The 25,655-nt window shown below is 37.4% G+C and overlaps 2 protein-coding genes across 3 annotated transcripts in view; one reads left to right on the top strand and one right to left on the bottom strand.

Moving 5' to 3' along the window:
• COG5 (component of oligomeric golgi complex 5) overlaps nt 1-25,655 on the top strand; it is a 1,291,144-nt gene that overhangs the window by 288,873 nt on the left and 976,616 nt on the right. The gene's annotated exons all lie outside the window — the stretch shown is intronic.
• Nucleotides 9,917-11,233, bottom strand: GPR22 (G protein-coupled receptor 22). Its single transcript, XM_053716574.1, has one exon. It carries the CDS (start codon nt 11,216-11,218, stop codon nt 9,917-9,919), a length of 1,302 nt encoding a protein of 433 aa, XP_053572549.1. The 5' UTR covers nt 11,219-11,233.

The raw sequence follows: 25,655 nt of genomic DNA, 5'->3' as shown, positions 1-25,655 counted from the left end.
GGACAGTTGTGCTTTCAAAGATCCTATGGATAAAAAATTAGAGGGTCTTCTAAAGAAATTGTTTATTCATTAGGGTTTTCTTCTACAACCTCTAGCGTGCAATGTTCCTGTAACTACTGCAGCTGCTTTTTGGTTTGAGGCTCTAGAGGAGTCTCTTAAGGTTGAGACCCCATTAGATGATATTTTGGATAGAATTAAGGCTCTCAAGCTAGCTAATTCTTTTATTACAGATGCCGCTTTTCAAATGGCTAAATTAGCGACAAAAAATACAGGCTTTGCCATTTTAGCGCGTAGAGCGTTATGGTTTAAGTCCTGGTCTGCTGATGTGTGATCAAAATCTAAGTTGTTAGCTATTCCTTTCAAAGGTAAGACCCTATTCGGCCTGAACTGAAGGAGATCATTTCCAACATTACTGGAGGTAAAGGCCATGCCCTTCCTCAGGAGAGAACTGGAAAGCCGATTTTCTAAGTCGCCAGACTTTTCATCCGGGGGATAGGGAACTCCATCCGGAGGTGTTTGCACAATTGATTCATCAATGGGGCACACCAGAATTGGATCTCATGGCATCTCGTCAGAATGCCAAACTTCCTTGTTACGGGTCCAGGTCAAGGGATCCTCAAGCAGTACTGATAGATGCTCTAGCAGTACCTTGGTCATTCAACCTGGCTTATGTGTTTCCTCCTTTTCCTCTCCTGCCTCGTCTGATTGCCAGAATCAAACAGGAGAAGGCTTCTGTAATCTTGATAGCGCCTGCGTGGCCACGCAGAACTTGGTATGCAGATCTGGTGGTAATGTCATCTCTGCCACCGTGGAAACTGCCTCTAGGACAGGACCTTCTCATTCAGGGTCCGTTCCAACATCCAAATCTAGTTTCTCTGCGGCTGACTGCCTGGAGATTGAACGCTTGATTTTATCTAAGCGGGGTTTCTCTAAGTCGGTCATTGATACCTTGATTCAGGCTAGAAAGCCTGTAACTAGGAAAATTTACCATAAGATATGGCGTAAATATCTTTATTGGTGCGAATCCAAAGGCTACTCATGGAATAAGATCAGAATTCCTAGGATGTTGTCCTTTCTCCATGAAGGACTGGAGAAGGGGTTATCAGCTAGTTCCTTAAAGGGACAGATTTCTGCTTTTTCAATCTTACTACACAAGCGTCTGGCAGATGTTCCAGACGTTCTGTCATTTTGTCAGGCTTTAGTTAGAATCAAGCCTGTGTTTAAACCTGTTGCTCCGCCATGGAGTTTAAATTTAGTTCTAAATGTTCTTCAAGGGGTTCCGTTTGAACCCATGCATTCCATAGATATTAAACTTCTATCTTGGAAAGTTCTATTTTTAGTTGCTATCTCTTCTGCTCAAAGAGTTTCTGAGCTATCTGTGTTATTACAATGCGACTTGCCTTATCTTATCTTCCATTCTGATAAGGTGGTTTTGCGTACCAAACCTGGATTTCTTCCTAAGGTTGTTTCAAATAAGAATATTAATCAGGAAATTGTTGTTCCTTCTCTGTGTCCTAATCCTTCTTCTAAGAAGGAGCGTCTGTTACATAACTTTGACGTGGTTCGTGCCTTGAAGTTTTACTTGCAAGCGACCAAAGATTTCTGTCAAACATCTTCTCTGTTTGTTGTCTTTTCTGGAAAGCGTAGGGGTCAAAAAGCTATGACTACCTCGCTTTCTTTTTGGCTAAAAAGCATCATCCGTTTGGCATACGAGACTGCTGGACAGCAGCCTCCTGACAGAATTACAGCTCATTCTACTAGAGCGGTGGCTTCCACATGGGCTTTTAAAAACGATGCTTCTGTTGAACAGATTTTTAAGGCTGCGACTTGGTCTTCCCTTCATACCGTTTCCAAATTTTACAAATTTGATACTTTTGCTTCTTCGGAGACTATTTTTGGTAGAAAGGTTCTTCAAGCAGTGGTGCCTTCTGTTTAGGTATCTGTCTTGTCCCTCCCGTTCATCTGTGTCCTGTAGCTTTGGTATTGTATCCCACAAGTAAAGGATGAATCTGTGGACTCGTCGTATCTTATAGAAGAAAAGGAAATTTATGCTTACCTGATAAATTGATTTCTTCTATGATACGACGAGTCCACGGCCCGCACTGTCAATTTAAGACAGATTATATTTTTGATTTAAAACTTCAGTCACCTCTGCACCTTGTAGTTTCTCCTTTTTCTTCCTATACCTTCGGTCGAATGACTGGGCGTGGAGTCAAGGGAGGAGCTATATAGACAGCTCTGCTGTGGTGCTCTTTGTCACTTCCTGTTAGCAGGAGGATAATATCCCACAAGTAAAGGATGAATCAGTGAACTCGTCGTATCATAGAAGAAATCAATTTATCAGGTAAGCATAAATTTCCTTTTTATTTAGGATTTGCAAAACAACGGTAAACAGAAACATTTTGACAGTACTGTGGACAATCGAGTGGTTACAAAACTTGCACAAAATAATGCATACAACAGAGAGAGTACATTGGAAATCGTACATCTTATTTGTGCTACTGGAAAAAAAAACGGGCTGTCATGAGTCCTCATTATTTTAACCTTTAGGAGTGAGCTTAATAACGTAGCTATTCGACTCCCTACAAAGAGGCATCAGATGTAGGAAAAGAAAACCCTATGTAAGTGGAAGCTACTTTCAGAGAAACCCTCAGTAGGCAAGTGTAGGGCCGGTATGGGGTTGGGTGCGAATTACAGGAGCGGTCTGACATGCAGAAATATGCATACAGAAAAAGGAGACAATACATTAATAAATAAGTGGTTGCCACAGTCCTTCAAATGAGGAGGGAGGGGAGTAGCAGACAGAAAGGGAAGAAGGAGGATAAAAAAAAGGGGGGCTTAGGGGGTTTTAAGTCGCTAAAGAGGCTGTCCCAGAAAGAATACATCTCCTGGTATAAGTCAATTTTATGACTGTCCTTAAATACGTAAAGCTCCATCCTTCTGATGTAGTCCATGATTTCTAGAAACTGGCCTAGTGTAGGGGGGGGGGGTGCCTGTTTCCAGTTTCTGGCAATTGCCAGTTTAGTACCTGTCAGAAGGTAAGTCAGTAAGTGCTTAGTCGAGGTACGTAAGACCGATGTCCTTAGGTGCAGGATCCCAACCGCAGGATGCATCACCACTGGTATCTGAAGGCTGCGCAAAAGAGCGAAAACAGAACTCCACAGGCCCCGGATTTTAGGACATTCCCACCAAATATGTGCGTGTGTACCTAATAGGCCGCACTCTCTCGAGCACAGGGGGGAGGGAGGTGCAATAGATTCTATGCAAGGTGGTAGGGACCAGGTGCCAACGAACAACCTTTTTGTAATAGAATTCCCAGAGCGTTGCACAATGTAAAATTTGTTTGGTTAGCACGAGGTCCCTGAACCATACTCCTGCCTCTACTGTGAAGGGAAGATCACGTTCCCACGCCAAGAATTGACTATGTTTTTCATGAGTATCCGGGGAGACTAATTCCATATATTGAATTGATAGCAGGCCTCTAATGGGTTTACCAAGCCTCCATCTACATTCCCATTTGGTCATAGTACGGAAAGAGTTTTTCGGAAAGTACCAGTATCTGAGCAAGCTCGATAGCCGCAGATATTCAAAATTCAGTTTCCTCGAGAGAGAGAGAACCTTGCTCCCGCCTCATCATTCCCCCCTCATTCCAAAAGTCCGAAATGGGCAGGGAAGACACCACCGCCCACCATGAACCGTGGGTCTCAGGAAGATAGGCAAGAATACTTCTCAGTGTGTATGCTGGAGAGGGGTGTGGGGCCATAGTGGCCAAATGTTTCTTGCTATCCCATATCCTGAGGGTGTCAAGAATTATGGGGTGTTATATCTGAAGGGTAGATCTTAGGTGAGGAGGGATCCAAGGGAGGTCAGCTAGTAAGATATCCTCAGGAATCAGATCTTGTTCCACTTCCATCCATCTGAGGTCATAAGAGGCCAGATTCCAGGCTGAACCATGGGATAATCATGCGGCGTTGTGATAAAGCAAAACACTGAGATATGCCAACCCACCTCTGTAAACCGGTTTTTGGATGTTTAATTTAGAGGTTCTAGGCTTCTTACCATTCCAAACATAGGAAGATATCAGGCTTTGGAATTGGTTCAGCACGGGCCTGGGAACAGAGAGCGGTATACATCTGAATAGGTATGTGAGTTTAGGTAGGAATGCCATTTTAATAGCTGCAATATGGCCCGTTTCCATGAATTCCCAGGAGGAGAGGAGTTTCCTGAACTCAGGGAGGCGATCATGGTAATTTCTTGTAATTACATTCTAGAGATCCGGGCTCAGGTAGACACCCAGATGTTTTATAAAGTGTGGCGACCATAGAAGGGGATAAGAGGCCTGGAGAGCCTGTAGCTCCAGTGGTGGGATATTGATATACAGAACCTCCATTTTAGACACATTCAATTTATAATAGCAATGTCTGCCGTATTCCTCAAGAAGATGGAACACAGCTGACATGGATTGGGCTGGAGATGTCAGCAGGAGGGTGACATCATCAGCGAAGAGGGCGAGTTTATGTAAAGACTTGCCAAATGTAATACCCTGTATCTGGGGATCATGCCTTATCGCCTGAGCTAATGGCTCTATAACCAGTGCGAATGGGGGGGGGGGGGGGAAGGCATCCCCTTTAGTGATGGGAAACTTAGCTGAGCGGAACCAAACTCCACTAATTACTACAGAAGGTGCCGAATATAAGGCGCGCGTGGCCAGGATGAATTGTGAAGAAATACCAAAGACCCTCATAGCTTCCCAAAGATATTCTCTTCTGACCCTGTCAAACGCCTTTTCCGTGTCTAACGACAGGGCCAGAAACGGGGTACCACGTTCGTGCGCCTCCTGGAGGATGGACAGAATGCGGCACATATTTTCAGGGCCCTCCCCAGGACAAGGCCCACTTGGTTACTGTGTATTAGTTTATCAGCTTTTAAAGGGACAGTGCACTGTAATATTTTCTCAACTTTTTAATGTGTTCTCAGTAATCTATTTTACCTGTGCGAGTGTATTAAATTGATTACAAATAGCTTCTTTAGCTAAACATTTACTGAACATTTCAATACTTCTGGTATTGGCTATGGAAGAGCTATGTAAATAGAACCATAGCGCTGCGGAATCTGTTGGGGCTCTACAAATAAATGATGATGATAATAATAGCCAAATGAAGAAATTACACTCCCGGTGGGTAGTGGGATGGATAAGTACTAAATGTTAATTGTCAATAATTTTCTCTAAGTAAATAGACAGATTCGATATGGAGGCTTTGTGTGTGTATAAAGAATAATAAGGAAAAGAAGAATTTAACTTTCTGTAAGTTCAGCCCATTTTAATGGGCTGTGGCTTCATAGAGCAAAGCCTTCTAGTTAATATTAAAAATAAACCAAAAGGAACAATTTCCCATACATTTTGTACTATGCAACTGGTAAAACAAGTCATTAGAAACACATTGGTGGGAATTCAGTTTTACAGTTCACTGTCCCTTAAAGTTATGAAGTAACAGTCTGCTTTTACCTCAGATGTTAAAAACCTATATTACCCAAGACTGACTCATCCAGAGATGATCAACAAACCAGTTTCACAATTGCAGGCGAAGGGGTGACACAAACATTTGTGGAATTGTAAATATGGTTAGTGAATGTTGGCCCAGAATGCAGGCCTTTAGGTTCTCTGGATGAGAAACTGGCCTGAGCACTGAATGATAATTGTAGATATATGAGGGCTTTCGCTGATAAATATCTATAATATTTTTTTCAGCTAAAATAGAATGCACCTTATATTGATTGGCCAGTGCACCATATACTATAAAAATAATAGTAAACCACAGGAGCTAAGTTTTTTTGACACTTCATGGTTTCTATGTTTTCTCTGTGCCTTCTCTGTTTCTTTCCATTTCCTTATCTATGAACAGTTTCAGGCAGGACTTCAGTTAATCAGGGATGTAATTGGCTCCCTCCATCAAAACATAACCTCTACCTGTAAACTTTCAGATGTTGCAGGACCAATTACAATTTAATAAGCATATTTGTGGATTGTGTCCACTCATACTGTGAGCATGAACATATGCATTTGTCTGAAATTTACATGTCTAAAACATTTAAATTGTAAACTTATACCTGTTCACCATTCTAAGTTCTTTGTGTAGACAGTTTATGATCTGTAATTTTAACCATCTAAACAGATTTTGGCAGCAGGTGACGACCAAAATGCCCATTGTGTCTGTTTTGCTATTCTTTCATACAGGTTGTGAGTCCACGATCCATTACTCCTGGGAATTATTCTTCCTTACCACTTGGAGGAGGCACAGTTTCCCAAACCCAAAGAGTCCTATAAAACCCATCCCACCTCACACATACCCCAGTCTTTACTTTGCCTACGCTGGAGGTGGTCGAAGAATGAAGATGTGTATTTGATTCTTCAGAGAGAGGGGTTTTCAGTGGATATTCCCTTCAGAATACAGTGCTTGTCAGAGGAATGTATATGGTGTATGATTCTTTTTTCACCTCATTGGAAATATATCATAAACCTTCTATAATCGGTCCCAGGGACTTGTCTTTTGTCTCCCTTTATGGATCTATAGTATACTCCTATTTCATAAACCTCTGCTGATATGTTTCAGTACTAGTTTTGGCTGTCTGCTGCTTATTTGCTGGTGGATGAGTGTCTATTAGTAAGTATCATTTTTGTTATCATTTAGAGTTACACTCTATAGCTATGTTATGGGCACTTATGTTTTGTTTATATATATATATATATATATATATATATATATATATATATATATATATATATATATATATATATAGCCTTGGGACAGAATCCTTTTCAATATTTGCCTTGCATCTGCATTTTTTGTACGCTTAGTTTTCGTGCGTTGATCTTTGGGTTTACGTGCGTCTGGTTTGTACACGTCGGGTGCATAAGGTGGATATTAAGCGTCTTTCTTGGAAGGTTTTATTTCATTTGGACATTTCTTCTGCTTGAAGAGTTTCTGAATTATCTGCTCTTTCTTTTGATCCTCCTTATCTTATTTTTCATCAGAATAACGGACTACTTTTGACTTCTTGCCTAAAGTTGTTCTTCAGATAACATTAGCAGAGAGATTGTTGTCTCTTCTTATGTCCCAATCCTAAAGAATGCTTCAGATATATCTTTGCATAATCTGGATGTTGTTAGGGCATTGAAATATTTCATTGATGCTATTAAGAATTTTAGACAAGTTTGTTCATTCACTTTTCTGGTTCTAGAAAAGGACAGAACGTTTCCACTGTTTCTTTGGCTTCTTGGTTGGAACTTTTGATTTATAGGGCTTACTTGGAGGTGAGTAAGCCTCCACTGCAACTGATTATTGCTCATTCTACTTGGTCAGTTTCCACTTCTTGGGCCTTCAAGAATGAGGCTTCAGTTGACCAGGTTTGCAAGGCAGCTACTTGGTATTCTTTGCATACTTTTGCAAAATTCTACCATTTTGATGTTGAGACAATTTTGTCTCTTTGATTTTTTTTTTGTGTCTCCTGACTGATTTATTTTTAAAGTGCTGTGGATTTAATTTCTCAGTGATGTTTTTTAAATTTCTCCCTTTAAGTGATTACTCATGGACTTCATGGCTTTGTTATTAGTTCCCAGGAGTAATGGATTGTGGACTCTCACCACCTGTATGAAAGATAACAAAATTTAATTTTTAATGGTGGTGATAGTCCATGAGACCCCACCCTTTGTTTTCTTGGGTTAATTTCTTTTTGAGCATATATTTTCCCCCCTGCTCCTTTTAGGCTTATTCCTTTTTCTTACCTCACTATACTTTGCTATATGTTAGACTGAGGTATGTGTGGGGGGTTTATAGGGCTTTTGGGGTTTGGGAATCTATGCCTTCTCCTAATGGTAGGGAAGAGTCATTCCCAGGAGTAATGGATTGTGGACTCCCACCACCATAAAATAAATTAATTTATCAGATAAGCATACATTTATGTTTTTTTTATTTTTAATATAACCTGCTGAAGATTGGGTTTTACTTACCATTATTGTAGTATTATTATTTTTTTTCTCTTTAACAGTCATAATCAAATAAATATAATATTCCCAGGAATAGAAGAGGTTGTGGTGAAGTGGGGACTTTGTCAAACACCTGGTGGAAGTGTCCACACATTTTACCTTGTTGGAAATGTATTCAGGGAGAAATGAAAAAACCTTTATCTTCTAAACTTTCTTTAGACCTACTTACTGTATATTACTTTTCCACAAACTGGTAAATATTATGTGTAAACTGTGAACTCAATTATATCATATTTTACTGAAATGTGCAGCCCAGCTAATACCAACCACATGAAACAGGTGTCCATGCTTCCCCTTTCAGAATGAAGATCCCAGGTGTCTTCTACTGCATCAATAGAAAGGTATTCATTTGGTTTGGTCTCTAACTCATACACACATTTTCTTAAAGGTTGTTTTTTTTTTTTTAAGAATACATTAAAGGGATAGGAAAGTCAAAATTAAACTTGCATGATTAAGATAGAGCATGTCATTTTAAGACGCTTTTAAATTCACTTCTATTTTCAAATGTGCTTTTTTCTCTTGGTATCCCTTGTTGAAAAATAATACGTACATATCCTACATTAGTGGGTGCTAGTTGCTGATTGGTGCCTGCACACATTTGTCTCTTGTGATTGGCTAACTAGATTTGTTTAGCTAGCTGTCAATAGTACAATGTTATTCTTTCAGCAATGGATAACAAGAGAATGATGCAAATTTGATGGAAATATATGTACATTGGAAAGTTGTTTAAAATTGTATGTTCTATTAAAATCATGAAAGAGAATATTTTTGGAGTTTCCTTTCCCTTTTAATACTCATAGGGGTATATTTATAATAGTGTGGACGGACATGATTCGATATAGAGTATCATGTCCGCTGCACATCGATAAATGCCGACAACATACGCTGTCAGCATTTATCATTGCACCAGCAGTTCTTGTGAACTGCTGGTGCAATGCCACCCCCTGGGGTGTCAATCAACCCGATCGTATTTGATCGGGTTGATTTCTGTCCGCCGCCTCAGAGCAGGCAGACAGGTTATGGAGCAGCGGTCTTTAGACCGCTGCTTCATAACTTGTGTTTCCGGCAAGCCTGAAGGCTCGCCAGAAACACGGGCCTTCAAGCTCCATACGGAACTTAATAAATATGCCCCATACGCTTCTTAGGGAATGTAAGCATCACTTGTTGGTTCCCTCCTGCTAAGTTTAGGACAGGATAACAATGTCCCAATGTATATAGTCTTGCAGATGATGTTTATGCTAGTACTGACATGGAGAAATAGATTTCTACTAATAGTGTATTACCATTTCTTATGTAAAAAATTTGTGTTTTCATTCTTGATTTTTGTTTTTTATATCTGTTTCCTTTCTTGTTTTGCAAAGCAGTGACTCATTATCTTGAGGCTTCCATATTTTTTTTTATTTATTTATGTTGTATTCTCTCAATAAATATTTTAATTATTCCTACATTTTGATTCTAATTATAGTAAATGTATCTTACTTACGCCTTTATAAAATTATTGAGAAGATTTGTATATTACCTTTTTGGCATCTTTAAAAAATGCATTATGACATTTTGGGGCTTCTGAATTAAAAAAAGTAATAACGTACAATTTTTTTAGAGCTTTTTAAAAGATATTTTATTTGTGTAATTTTTTGTTTTCTTAGAAAAAGATATACATAAATGTTTTTGCGTTAATTGAATATAGACAAAATGTACATTGTTGCAAAGACCACCATGCACCATGTTTAAGAAGTAATATGGAGGTTGAACATCTAAATGAAATGCAACTTATTAAAAATGTACATATGTAAAAATAAATAAAAAAAAAACAAGGATGACTTGGTTGGTAGTATGTTCTCTCCTATCAATCTTTACATGATTAGCTAGAAGTTAATCTGTAACAGCCTGAGGTGCTAAACATTTCTGTCTCGATTCACTGTCCTCAAAGGTTATTTTTTTACTTCTCTTCGGTTCTATCCAAGAATTGTGTATTACAGCATTATTAGGCATGGGGTCTGCTTCCACAATAGAAACAACCCGTTTCTTCATTTTACTTTTCAAGACCTTTTGAAATTTTTGCCTTGTAAATGCGTAAAGCAGTGGATGAAATATAGTAGTTCCATAGGCCATAACTAAAAAGCACAGTCTTAGTTTTACCAAAAGGTCACTTGGGCCCATACATAAAATGGTGGTATTTAAAATTGAAAGAGGTGTCCAACAAAAGAGAAAGGTTGAAATAATCAATAATGACATTCTGAACACCCTCTTCTGTCTTTCTCTCCGTTCTCTATGTCTTTTAACTGCTCTGCGTAAAGCAATTATCACAGACACTGAAGTCCTTACGCCAAGCACCACATTTCGGCCTCCACTGCTTTGAGAGACATCAGTTGTCTCATGCTGGGGTGCCAGTGAAATAGTCTTTTTCTTCCTTGCCTTTTTCTTTTGCGCTGCTGAAAATCTTGTGCCAATCCGAATGTTAAGAGCTTGAAGTATCTTGCTATAAGTAATTAACATCACAATGATAGTGAAAAAGAAAATGGGAATCTGCACCAGCAAGTGATAATACATCCCAAGTTCGGTGTGATATTCATTTGTGCTAACACATAAAAGGGTCTTATTCTTCCAAGTGTTTTCACTTTGAAAACTGAAGAAGCTGACCTCGAGGAATGGGATTAGGAAAGAAAGAAAAGAAACTATCCATGTCGATGTCATCAATATAACCGCCCGGCCCATGGTTAGTATTCGGTTTGCAGGCTTTACAGATATATCATAGCGATCCAAAGTAATGGCAAAAACATTAACAGCTGTTGAAACGCTGGCGAAGGATACGCAAGCTTCATGGAAGCAGCAGATTAGAGCATTGTTGCTCTCCAGTGGTAGTAAGAGTATAACAATAGTTAAAGGAATACATCCTATGCATATTATTACATCAAGAACATGAAGATTCATCGTAATGATATTGCTGACTGAGTTGATTAAGTTGGATTTCATGCAGTAAAGTACCAATACGGTTAGATTGCTCCCAAGGCCTAAAACAATTTCTAACATGAGAAAGCAGGTCAGCGACACCTGGAAGCTTAGTGGGTATGATAGCAACTGGTACATATTGGTGGTGGTGTCATCAATATCATCTCGGACTGTGATATTGGCTTCAGACTGCATGTTGACATCCAGCAAGAAAGTGAAATACATCCTTTTGAATCAGGTGGCATGTGTCCTTGGAGAGAGGAAAAAAAATAGTTAATACAATTTTCATAATGATTTATCGTTATATTTGTTCCATAGATAAAAATCAACACATCTGATGAAATAGTCATGTGACTATTATTTTTATATAGTTGTTCAATCATGAGGCTTCTTATTCCTTATGATGGTCTGATTGAGTAATAGATTTGAAGGCTAGATTATTTTTTATTTTAGGTCAGTAGATTTTTTTTTTTATCACAGAAATCCATAACAGACATTTGTTCCTCTACAGCACTGGATCCTGTCTATACAAATGAAATGCACAATGTGTCATTTACATGTCTTACCCAGAATATTCTGCTGCAGTGGAATCGCTATGCACTCAAGATTCCTTTAGAAAGCCAAGTCTCATGCTTATTCTGGATTTGAAATATGCTTTTAGAATACTTTTTACTGCATTTATAAATTGAATTTCACTTTGTAAAACAGTACTTAAAGTCCAAATGAATTGTCTACTCTTCAATTAAAAAATTTATAACCCCCCCCAATTATATTACGTTATATTATTTTGTAAAATGTTTGTTTCCTGGATTCTCCTGAAATCTTTCTATTGATCTATAGTTGGGCAAAATTTATTAAAGTGATGGTAAACTTCAGTGATTCCATCAACAATATTTGTAAAGAATCAATAAATGAGAGGCACTTTCATTCATTTTTGTATGCAAATTGGATAAACCCAGATTTGCCACTGAAGACACAAAGCGATTATGAGTTGCGGACAGAAGAATGTTGCAATGTTTAACCACACTAAAGGGGAATTATTTTAAAAATGATGTGTCTAAATTAATTTTAATGAATGAAAGTGCCCCTTATTTAAAGGGACAGTCAAGTCCAAAAACAACTTTCATGTTTCAAATAGGGCATGTAATTTTAAACAACTTTCCAATTTACTTTTATCACCAATTATGCTTTGGTCTCTTAGTATTCTTAGTTGAAAGCTAAACCTAGGAGGTTCATATGCTAATTTCTTAGACCTTGAAGGCCGCCTCTAATCTAAATGCATTTTCACCACTAGAGGGCATTAGTTCACATGTTTCATATAGATAACATTGAGCTCATGCAAGTGACTTTACCATGGAGACAGCTCTGATTGGTTAAATGCAAGTCTGTCAAAAGAACTGAAATAAGGGGGCAGTCTGCTGAGGCTTGGATACAAGGTAATTACAGAGGTAGAACGTGTATAATTATAACTGTGTTGGTTATGCAAAACTGTGGAATTGGTAAATAAGGGATTATCTATCTTTTATAACAACAACAATTCTGGTGTTGACTGTCCCTTTAATGACTCATTACAAATATTGTTGATGGCATCACCAAAGTTTACCATCACTTTAAGCTGAATTTGTAACTTTTGAGGCTTTGTAGAGCAGGCTCGCAATACGTGAGTTTGCAGCCACAAATTTTAGAAGCAGAAACTGATTCTTTTGGCTCTCCTGCACCTCAGAAATGGCAAGATCACCCTGACACTCCCTCGTTTGGGTTGATTGACATGCCCTGCTTTTGTGCAATTTAGGGTGATTGACATGCCCTGCTCTTGTGCAATTTAGGGTGATTGAAATGCCCTGCTCTTGTGCAATTTAGGGTGGTTGAAATGCCCTGCTCTTGTGCAATTTAGGGTGGTTGAAATGCCCTGCTCTTGTGCAATTGACTGCCTGTTTACAAGAAAAATCTTTTTTAATGCTAAACTTCACCACGTGATGCAGCACTGCAAATGGTGCTTGCAGTTGACAGGCTCTCTACTTCTAAACCTATCCTCTTGCCATCATGTTACATTTCCTTTTCCCTTGATTTGTTTCCTTTAAAGTTTTCTTATTATGGTTACATTTTCCTCCTATTTATTTATTCTTGCTAGTTCCTCAACCAAACTACCAAATAGTCTACTGACATTTCTTACTGATTGCAGCATAGCTTAAAGGGACACTAAACCCAATTTTTTTTCTTTAATGATTCAGATAGAGCAGTAATTTTTAGCAACTTTCTAATTTACTCCTATTATCAAATTTTCTTCGTTCTCTTGCTATCTTTATTTAAAAGCATGAATGTAAAGCTTAGGAACCAGCCCATTTTAGGTTCAGCACCAATAAGCAAGCATAACCCATGTGCTGAACCAAAAATGGGCTGGCTCCTTAGATTTACATTCCTGCATTTTAAATAAAGATAGCAAGAGAACGAAGAAAAATTGATAGTAGGAGTAAATTAGAAAGTTGCCTAAAATTGCATGCTCTATCTGAATCATTAAAGAAAACATTTAGGTTTAGTGTCCCTTTAACTTCCTAGACTCGTCTGAAATTGTAGCTCCCTAGGCCTTTTCCTCAACTGCTATTTTGGGAAAAATACTTTTTTAGTAGCAATTGCAATTAAGTAAGTTGTTACACTGCTCGTAGAAGTAATTCCTACTTGGTAACGTCATATGTTTATAAATATAGTTACTATCGTTTAGATTGCATGATTTTGTAACATGAGGTTGGAATTAAAGATGTGTATTGCATATTATCTTATATTTTAATTATTTTAGACAAAAAGAACATTTCCCTTTAAAGTGCCAGTAAACCCACAAAATAATGTTATATAATTACGCACATAGTGCAGAATTATATAACATCAGCTTAGCGCCAGCTTTCTACCTGAAAGGATTTCAGAGAAATTTTCCCACGTAAATGACTTTTACAGAACGCTGCTCCTGGCTATACTAAGCGGTCGGTTTGTTTTCCTAAGCGCATTTGGCGCTGGCGCTAAGCTGATGTTATATAATTCTGGATTATGTGCAAAATTATATAACATTATTTTGTGGGTTTACTGACCCTATATATATATAATCTAATCTGGCTGTATAAAAATGTTTTAATCTTATTTTTTTTTTATTGTAATTTCTGTTTGCTCATTGTTTTAGATGCAACAAATAAAAATGGCTTTAATATTTTTTAGATTGATCATAATTAAAGGGACAGGGATCGCCTTGTAACTGCAAGACATTTCTATTGTATTGCTATAAAATAACATGTTACCCGAGCCTAAATGTTTTCAAAACAAATTAACATCCTTTTTACTGCTATTCTTATAATAGCCAAACTCCACCCAGCATTTGCCAATCCAGGCATCGGCCTCTAGTTATCAAGCTCCGCAAGGAGCTTGATGGCCCCTGTTTCTGGTGAGTCATCAGACTCGCCAGAAACAGCAGTTATGAAGCAGCGGTCACAAAGACCGCTGCTCCATAACCTGTCCGCCTGCTCTGAGCAGGCGGACAGTCATCGCCGGAAATCAACCCGATCGGGTTGATTGACACCCCCTGCTGGCGGCCTATTGGCCGCGAGTCTGCAGGGGGCGGCGTTGCACCAGCAGCTCTTGTGAGCTGCTGGTGCAATGCTGAATACGGCGAGCGTATTGCTCGCCGTATTCAGCGAGGTCTGGCGGACCTGATCCGCAGTGTTGGATCAGGTCCGCCAGACCTTAATAACTAGAGGCCATTGTGTTAGTATACAGTTCATAGTTTTGCAGGTTAGTCTACAGCCTTAATTTCAAGTTCTGAGAATTAGAAAATCCCCAATTTCCTCTTACATGAAAAAGTGACAAAATAACAAATTATGCATAACTTAAAGGGGCATAACTTAAATGGATACTAAACCCAATTTTTTTTTTCTTTCATGATTCGGATAGAGCATGCAATTTTAAGCAACTTTCTAATTTACTCCTATTATCAATTTTTCTTCATTCTCTTTGTATCTTTATTTGAAAAGCAGGAATGAAAGCTTAGGAGCCGACCCATTTTAGGTTCAGCACCAGGGTTGCGCTTGCTGATTGTTGGCTAAATGTAGACACCAATCAGCAAGTGCTATCCAGAGTTCTGAACCAAAAATGGGCCGGCCCCTAAGCTTTCATACCTGCTTTTTCAAATAAAGATACCAAGAGAACTAAGAAATTGATAATGGGAGTAAATTATAAAGTTGCTTAAAGTTGTATGCTCTATCCCAGTGTTTCCCAACCGCGGTCCTCAAGTACCCCCAACAGTCCTGGTTTTTAATATAGCTGAAGTATGGCACAGGTGAAAAACGGTCTATCCAAATCATAAAAGAAAAAATTGGATTTAGTATCCCTTTAACATTTTATATAAAACTCTCAAGGTATTTACTATTACTTTAACCTGCTCTGCAATTCTTTAAGTATTCAAATACAATATGTTGTCCCAAGCAAGCAAAATACCTTGCACAGCCATTGGACACTAGTACAGCATTCTTTACTGTCTTATTGACTTATTAAATTAACTCTTAAAGTCAAATGCTTTTGCACACTTTATGATGAAAATATTTAACACACTTATTCAGGCTTAATGTGTCTTTAGAAAGTCACCCATGGGAAATTTCACCAAAGGCAACAAACTGTATTCTATTAGTCAAATGAGCAAGCAATGATTGACCTTTTAAATTCTAATCTTTCCTGACCGTTTTATATTTTTATACAACACTACAATCCTGTAATTAGGGCCTAAACAAATGTTATAACTAATGCATGGAACAAATAAATGTATATATTTTATTCATTAAGAGTTTTTTCTTTAGCAAAATATATAAATCATTTCCTTTTAATTTTGTGCCTTTCATAATTCAAGCATAATGTAATAGGATATGCAGTCTGTATCTTATTGTTTGTGTATACACACACATATAATGTATTTCTTTATTCATATTTGTTAGCATCATCTAACTAGCAAATTGGCTTATTAGGCTGTATAACAACCCTGTCTAACTGGAGTTGTCACTTGCTAGATTTCCATAATAATAATAATAAACAATAAACAATTCTCTGATCTAGATACCTTAAGGTGCCAAAAGTTGTGTAGTATATACATTTAAAATGTTTGATAAAAATAAAACAATATCATTGGATTAATCACCCAGACAAGCAGAAGCCTAAATGCTTCAACATATTATGTAAGACAGGAGGCAGAGTCTGTTATGTGAGAATACTAGATGATCTATGTTGCAAAAGATAATATTTAATAGCTCTGTGTGAGTTGTATATGATCTGCTCAGTCTAGGTTTTGTTTACTGTTTATATCAGCTCCTTGCTTTCCTGTTACACTTTTGAGTCTTTTCATCCTATTGTGTATGATCACACAGTACCCTGATGTTTTTACTGTGCCATATTATCTCAGGTTTATTATCCTTGACTGTTACCCCATGTAATCTGTTTCTCTCCTTTTACATGATTCTATTTCTCTCTTTTAATGTTCAGTTTAGATAAGTAACAATCTTACAGGTTCACAATGTATTTTGGATCTTATTGTGTTATGCAGCAGTCAAAATATCTTTCAGTAGCTATCTAGGTTTTGCAAATCATGTCAAAGCCAAATAAATAACAGACCTGAAATTCTGCAGGACCAAAAGCACATTAGAAACAGATTTATCCGGATAAATACTTTTTTTTAAAGTATTCTTGAAAAAAAAAAAATGTATGCAGCTCATTGCGCACACTTCGTTTGTCATTGTCATATTTTAATTCTAAAAATCTCCAGCAGGTTTCTGTCTTGGAGAAATATTCGTATGATGATGTTTCTTGCTGGCTTTTAGCCCAACAGTGAAAAATGTATTTATCAACCTGTCTACTCCCCTGCAGATAATCAGATTTTATTTTTCCTCTACATCCCTAACGTAGCAGTAAAATTGTACCGGTTGTGATGGTTCATTTGGAATCAAACTGCAACTTTTTAAAATCAATCTTACAAAAATAGATTGTTTAATTGCTTATTCTTCATCGCTGATTTAACGTTAACCTGAAGTCTTAATAGAAATGGAAAATGTGAAATCTGCCAAATTTCAAGCTGGCCGAACATAAAACATCAGGCCTGTGTCTAAGTCGTTACATTTCCGGCGACTTGATAACACACATGGAGAGAGGGGAAGTCAATTAACAATATGTATCTTCTTTAAACCTGAATCTATTAACTTGCGTCTGGCAACTTTTTTAGCGCTGGAGGGAATAACAAGAGACAGAATTGGCTCCTACAGCGTATATGAGCTTGGAAGGACAAATAAGATCTTGGCATCTTGCAGTTAAACACCTACCTGTTTCCCTTTGCTGTAAGGGACCATACATAGTTCAATGAAGCATTTTGTTTTCTCATTTTCTATAATGATGTCACTGTCATAATCTTATAACACTACACAGATGTACAGTAGCTACATTTACAGTTTTGTAGAAACCTATTTTTCAGTGTTAAGTGGCACACTCAAAAAAAATAATAATAATAACATTATGACAGTATTGTGTTTTTTTAATTTTAAATTCTGGTGCTCAGGTTGTTCAATGTAAGTGATCCAGCAAGCAGATATTTAATAAGATTATACTTGCGTGACAAGACGTTCTTTCTTTTAATGCAATACTGTTCATGGAATCTTTTGGATTACAAAGCATTTACTGTTGTTTTCCATGTTTTAATGCGTTCGGTTTGGTTGTTATAAATCCAATGTACAGGCTGTAGCAGAAACCATCTGTCATACTAATATAAATTCCTTTTATTCGATGATAAACAACTACCCATAACAAGAACAAACAAAGAAATGTCCATTAATTATTGATAATATTGAGTTCACAAGCAGTATGTCTCAGTGATCACAAACGCACAATACTCCTGGTCAAGGATATATGCTTTATCCATACGTAAACAGGCGATGAACTTTTTAACTTTTTTTAGTATCCGTATTTATGGGGGAAAATAATTATTTTCTTTATAAACATGCTCACCATTTTGTTAGCAGGCAAATACACCTGCAGAGAAGTATTCCAGGCTTTGGCAGTTCTTTGTGAGATCCTCTTCCTCTATTTGTTGCAGGGACGCAGACTTTATTCCATATTTTGCATTCTATTCTCTATATGTCTTGAAACATCCATCAGGTTATAAGTAAAGTTCATTCTGTGCCTTGTAGAGCTGTCTGTTAATAGATGTCCCGTTTTTTTGCATCCTTAATTTGGAGTTGCAAGACTGAATTTTAAGTGACCTGTGTTTTAATAAATATAAAATAAAATATAAGTGGATTTGTTTGAGAGACACATTTAATATTCAAATCACACTATTACTTCTACTAACTACTTAAAATATTTTCATATGACGTATGGATTTTAAAGGGTCATAAAAACTGTATTTGAAATGTAAAGCGCTCTGTTTTCTTTATAATAAAAAGCAATTTTCCAATATTACTGTACATTTGTTGAAAAAAAATCTTCTGTTGTGTTATGAATGCTAGAAAATACAATATGTTTTAACATGCAAGTGTCCTCTATCCATATCTGCAGTGGGTTATGTGCATATTAAAGAGACATGAGTATTTAAATAAATTGTGCTATTTTGTTAAAGCATTTTATTTTTTTTAACCAATTCTCATATTTCACTATGTGTGTAACCTTGCATAGGTTTAATGTATTGCATTGAGCTAATCTGGGGTGGCATACTTGCATATCCACAAATCACCATCTCTCATCTGCTAAGGAGCAAGCCAGATGAGTGTCAGATACGCAGAATTAAAAAAAATGTTTTAACCCCTTTACAGTGATAAATGGAAATTGGATGATACTAAAATGTTTTAAGAAATCGTAATATTATTACGTTATAATAATAAACATTTACGTAATTCAAACAGCAAACATTGTTCTAAATGTAATGAGTCACAGTGCTGTTTGTGTCTAATACGTTTTTATGTTCCTTTAAATTAAAAGAAATAATATATATTTATGCATATTCTACTTGTGTAGTCTTAAATATGAGCATGTGGCATTTTCTAATTTTTCCTAGGTTAAAGATAAACGGCTCTTTTCTTTACCTGGTTCTTAGTTCCTTAAACACTCCTCCTTGTGAGCTAGTAGTTTGCAGCAGACATTGTGGAACACATATCCTCATTGCTTTGTCAGAATTGTATCTGCTATTAACAAACCTTAAATCTCCCCTGCTTTGAATGAAATATATGAGCTTATATTTGTATTTTGTTCCTCACTCTGCATACTATGCAAATAAGTTATTTCAAGCCTAATTACCGTCCCCTGGTAGCTAAGTAAATACTGAGAAAAATGTGCAGGGTAATTCAAATTACAGTTGACACAAGACTAACCCATATCATGTAATGATGCTGTTTTAAAGTGAATAGAACTTCTCCTCTAGAAATTTGTAAATGCATCATCCCATCCCCCTTCTATGAATTGTATAATTTTATTCAAGAAAACACAGTGGCTGTTGTACAACATTAATAAGCAAAGTACGTTTAGGAATTATTACATTTAACCAACAAGAAAAATCATCCTTGTATTGCATTATAGAGAAGGTAAACTATATATCGTGTATAAAGTGCCTACTGTATCTTACCTCCTAGTATGAACAGAAATCCCTATTTTTTCTGTTGAATCACTTCCAATTTGCATTGCTTCATCTTGTTCACTTGTAAGTAGAGTATATAGGAAAGCAGATGTTATATATCCCTCCAGAATTTGACCTTAATGAAATGATGCTTCTGTTGTGAGCCATTGTTTCAGCATAGTGCAAATATATAGAGCTTGTATTGCTGCTTAGAGGCTGCTGTGGTCGTTCAGCCTTCCAACTGCGAAATCAATAAGCATCTGAAAATACATGATGAAAGTAATTTAACATACTGAAGGCTGCTGCTCTCCAGAGACATCCGTGAGATTCTGTCTTTTTTAGAAAAGAACGACAGTGGTTGCTGGAGTGAAGGTGCTGGTTGGTTCAGTTTTTTTTGCAGAATGAAAGCTTGCATCGTTACTCCTCTTCACTGCAGAGAGATGCAGTGCATTTACTAATTTTGATTGGCCAGCTCTTTTGGGCTTTAACTGTCCCTGTGTATAAATTACTGCATTTTTTAAATTCTCATGTACAACCAAATTCATTTTCAGCTCTTTCTGCGCAGCTTTGCAAATAAAAAGAAAAGAAAAAGAAATGTATTGGAAATGTAAATTCATGAGTTCATTTGTGTAAAATGTCTTCACATCAGTTGTAGAGGATTTGTTGAGAATTAGAAATATTCTCTGGGGGGTTTAAAATACTTGATGTAAGTATAAGACTATTACGTTTGTTGAGCATCCATTTAAATCAAAATCTATATATCAACTCTTGCTTATAAACAGTATATTTATTAATGGTGTAACACAATTTTTATATACCAAAATTGTATCTCTACTATAAGTGGCTAAAGCTATGGATCACGAGCACTGGGTATAGTCAAATAGCTTTGTCTGTGTTTGTAAAAATGTAGTGTTAAACTGCTTTAGGAACATGTACAACTGTGCCAGGGTCGGCTCCAGAACGAATAAAATGGGGGGCATTTTTTTTTCACGAGGGGGCACGCATTTACAAAGCAATCATGAGAGTCAAAATAAGAGCAGACCTACATATTCTGCGGGAAAGTGTAGCTACTGGCTGGCTTATCCCCCACTATTAACATTTGGAGAATATGTGCTAAATCACTAGGTAAAATAATTGTCTAAATCCTTTGCAGTGCACTAAAACAGAGCCATTAAACCTGAGGCCCCCAGTGCAATAGCTCCTTAAAAACAATTCACCCCTTAATCACCATGATCCCAAAACCATTAAACTCATTCTTAAACCTCAATCATGTCCCCTAAACAGCCATGCACCCCAAACCTCCCAATGCAATAGCATTGAGGATACTAGGTTTCAAGGTACTGGTAATTTTGTAGATTAGATTTAGCTATACCTGTTTCGCAATAACTAACGGATATCAGGCTACTTAATACAACCTATGTACTGTGAACCTATAAGAATATGATTGCATCATATAAATATAAGTCTATAAATGGCTACCGGCTTCTATCAACGCCTCAAAAGTGCACTGTGATCTTAGGCCGGGCCGAAGATCACAGTGCACTTTTGAGGCATCGATAGAAGCCGGTAGCCATTTATAGACTTATATTTATATGATACAATCATATTCTTATCATGGTCTATTGTTTAAGAAAATGAGTAACTCACGATAGTTAGGTAAAATTAATAGGGTTAAAGACAAGTCCAAAAAGTCTCTAACTTCCAATTCCAAATAGGTTAAGACGCGGAGCTCCTTGCAGATGCAGGATGTGACCTCACAGTTCGGCAGCTAACTCCACCCCCAGCATGCAGCATTACATAACCATTCATTATTTTATTTATTATTGTTAAATGGATAGGAAAGTCAAAATTAAACTTGAATGATTCAGATAGAGCAGGTAATTTTAAGATACTTTTAAATTCATTTTATTTTCAAATGTGCTTCATTCTCTTAGTATCCCTTGTTAAAAAAGAATACGCACATATCATACACTAGTGGGAGCTGCTGCTAATTGGTGCCTGCACACATTTGTCTCTTGTGTTTGGCTAACTAGATATGAAGAACATTTGATAATATAATTAAATTGGAAAGTTGTTCAAAATTGTATGTTCTATCTTAATCATAAAAGACAATTTTGGGGTTTACTATCCCTTTAAAGCGTATGATCATATGAATATTTTTTGAGGGGGCACAGCATTCCATTTGGGTGGGCATTGCCCCCCTAATGCCCCCCCTTGGAGCCGACCCTGAAATGTGTCCAAAGATAATTGATTTAAGTATTGATTTGTTTACATACAGCACAATTTCCAGGACACTCTTTTGTATTGTACCGTTTCTACACGTACGTGCAAGCAAATATCTATGTATCTATCTATGTATCTATATCTATATATAGTCCAAGTAGGCAGTACTCACGTATACAGCTTCCCAGGGTGATAGCAACGACATGCACAGTCCAATCCAAAGGTAGCATTTACAGAGACTATTCAAGATATACAGGGAGTGCAGAATTATTAGGCAAGTTGTATTTTTGAGGATTCATTTTATTATTGAACAACAACCATGTTCTCAATGAACCCAAAAAACTCATTAATATCAAAGCTGAATAGTTTTGGAAGTAGTTTTTAGTTTGTTTTTAGTTATAGCTATTTTAGGGGGATATCAGTGTGTGCAGGTGACTATCACTGTGCATAATTATTAGGCAACTTAACAAAAAACAAATATATACCCATTTCAATTATTTATTTTTACCAGTGAAACCAATATAACATCTCAACATTCACAAATATACATTTCTGACATTCAAAAACAAAACAAAAACAAATCAGTGACCAATATAGCCACCTTTCTTTGCAAGGACACTCAAAAGCCTGCCATCCATGGATTCTGTCAGTGTTTTGATCTGTTCACCATCAACATTGCGTGCAGCAGCAACCACAGCCTCCCAGACACTGTTCAGAGAGGTGTACTGTTTTCCCTCCTTGTAAATCTCACATTTGATGATGGACCACAGGTTCTCAATGGGGTTCAGATCAGGTGAACAAGGAGGCCATGTCATTAGATTTTCTTCTTTTATACCCTTTCTTGCCAGCCACGCTGTGGAGTACTTGGACGCGTGTGATGGAGCATTGTCCTGCATGAAAATCATGTTTTTCTTGAAGGATGCAGACTTCTTCCTGTACCACTGCTTGAAGAAGGTGTCTTCCAGAAACTGGCAGTAGGACTGGGAGTTGAGCTTGACTCCATCCTCAACCCGAAAAGGCCCCACAAGCTCATCTTTGATGATACCAGCCCAAACCAGTACTCCACCTCCACCTTGCTGGCGTCTGAGTCGGACTGGAGCTCTCTGCCCTTTACCAATCCAGCCACGGGCCCATCCATCTGGCCCATCAAGACTCACTCTCATTTCATCAGTCCATAAAACCTTAGAAAAATCAGTCTTGAGATATTTCTTGGCCCAGTCTTGACGTTTCAGCTTGTGTGTCTTGTTCAGTGGTGGTCGTCTTTCAGCCTTTCGTACCTTGGCCATGTCTCTGAGTATTGCACACCTTGTGCTTTTGGGCACTCCAGTGATGTTGCAGCTCTGAAATATCCCCCACTATTAACATTTGGAGAATATGTGCTAAATCACTAGGTAAAATAATTGTCTAAATCCTTTGCAGTGCACTAAAACAGAGCCATTAAACCTGAGGCCCCCAGTGCAATAGCTCCTTAAAAACAATTCACCCCTTAATCACCATGATCCCAAAACCATTAAACTCATTCTTAAACCTCAATCATGTCCCCTAAACAGCCATGCACCCCAAACCTCCCAATGCAATAGCATTGAGGATACTAGGTTTCAAGGTACTGGTAATTTTGTAGATTAGATTTAGCTATACCTGTTTCGCAATAACTAACGGATATCAGGCTACTTAATACAACCTATGTACTGTGAACCTATAAGAATATGATTGCATCATATAAATATAAGTCTATAAATGGCTACCGGCTTCTATCAACGCCTCAAAAGTGCACTGTGATCTTAGGCCGGGCCGAAGATCACAGTGCACTTTTGAGGCATCGATAGAAGCCGGTAGCCATTTATAGACTTATATTTATATGATACAATCATATTCTTATCATGGTCTATTGTTTAAGAAAATGAGTAACTCACGATAGTTAGGTAAAATTAATAGGGTTAAAGACAAGTCCAAAAAGTCTCTAACTTCCAATTCCAAATAGGTTAAGACGCGGAGCTCCTTGCAGATGCAGGATGTGACCTCACAGTTCGGCAGCTAACTCCACCCCCAGCATGCAGCATTACATAACCATTCATTATTTTATTTATTATTGTTAAATGGATAGGAAAGTCAAAATTAAACTTGAATGATTCAGATAGAGCAGGTAATTTTAAGATACTTTTAAATTCATTTTATTTTCAAATGTGCTTCATTCTCTTAGTATCCCTTGTTAAAAAAGAATACGCACATATCATACACTAGTGGGAGCTGCTGCTAATTGGTGCCTGCACACATTTGTCTCTTGTGTTTGGCTAACTAGATATGAAGAACATTTGATAATATAATTAAATTGGAAAGTTGTTCAAAATTGTATGTTCTATCTTAATCATAAAAGACAATTTTGGGGTTTACTATCCCTTTAAAGCGTATGATCATATGAATATTTCTTCTGTTATGTGTGATCAGTCCACGGGTCATCATTACTTCTGGGATATTATCTGCTCCCCTACAGGAAGTGCAAGAGGATTCACCCAGCAGAGTTGCTATATAGCTCCTCCCCTCTACGTCACCTCCAGTCATTCTCTTGCACCCAAAGACTAGATAGGAGGTGTGAGAGGACTATGGTGATTATACTTAGTTTTTATAACTTCAATCAAAAGTTTGTTATTTTACAATAGCACCGGAGCGTGTTATTACTTCTCTGGCAGAGTTTGAAGAAGAATCTACCAGAGTTTTTTCTTATGATTTTAACCGGAGTAGTTAAGATCATATTGCTGTTTCTCGGCCATCTGAGGGAGGTAAAAGCTTCAGATCAGGGGACAGCGGGCAGTTGAATCTGCATTGAGGTATGTAGCAGTTTTTATTTTCTGAATGGAATTGATGAGAAAATCCTGCCATACCGTTATAATGACATGTATGTATACTCTACACTTCAGTATTCTGGGGATGGTATTTCACCGGAATTACTCTGTAAAAGTACATTAAACCTTTTAATAGGTATTTAATTCATGTTAAACGTTTTTGCTGGAATGTAGAATCGTTTGCATTTCTGAGGTACTGAGTGAATAAATATTTGGGCATTATTTTTCCACTTGGCAGTTTGCTTGTTTTGATTATGACAGTTTCGTTTCTCTCTCACTGCTGTGTGTGAGGGGGAGGGGCCGTTTTTGGCGCTCTTTGCTACGCATCAAAAATTTCCAGTCAGTTACTCTTGTATTTTCTGCATGATCCGGTTCATCTCTAACAGAACTCAGGGGTCTTCAAACTTCTTTGAAGGGAGGTAGATTCTCTCAGCAGAGCTGTGAGACTTATGTAGTGACTGTGTTTTAAAACGTTGCTCTGTGATTTTTATGTTTAAAATTTAATTAGTGTTACTTTACTAATGGGAACAAACCTTTGCTAACAAGTTGTGTTGTTTTTAAAGAGTGATGCTATAACTGTTTTTCAGTTCATTATTTCAACTGTCATTTAATCGTTTAGTGCTTCTTTGAGGCACAGTACGTTTTTGTTAAATAAGATTGTAACCAAGTTGCATGTTTATTGCTAGTTTGTTAAACATGTCTGATTCAGAGGAAGATACCTGTGTCATTTGTTCCAATGCCAAGGTGGAGCCCAATAGAAATTTATGTACTAACTGTATTGATGCTACTTTAAATAAAAGCCAATCTGTACAAATTGAACAAATTTCACCAAACAGCGAGGGGAGAGTTATGCCGTCTAACTCGCCTCACGTGTCAGTACCTGCGTCTCCCGCCCGGGAGGTGCGTGATATTATGGCGCCTAGTACATCTGGGCAGCCATTACAGATAACATTACAAGATATGGCTACTGTTATGACTGAAG

The sequence above is a fragment of the Bombina bombina genome, chromosome 6 (genome assembly GCF_027579735.1).
Source record: "Bombina bombina isolate aBomBom1 chromosome 6, aBomBom1.pri, whole genome shotgun sequence".
Classification (NCBI taxonomy): Eukaryota; Metazoa; Chordata; class Amphibia; order Anura; family Bombinatoridae; genus Bombina; species Bombina bombina.
This window is presented reverse-complemented; position numbering and strand designations above follow the sequence as displayed.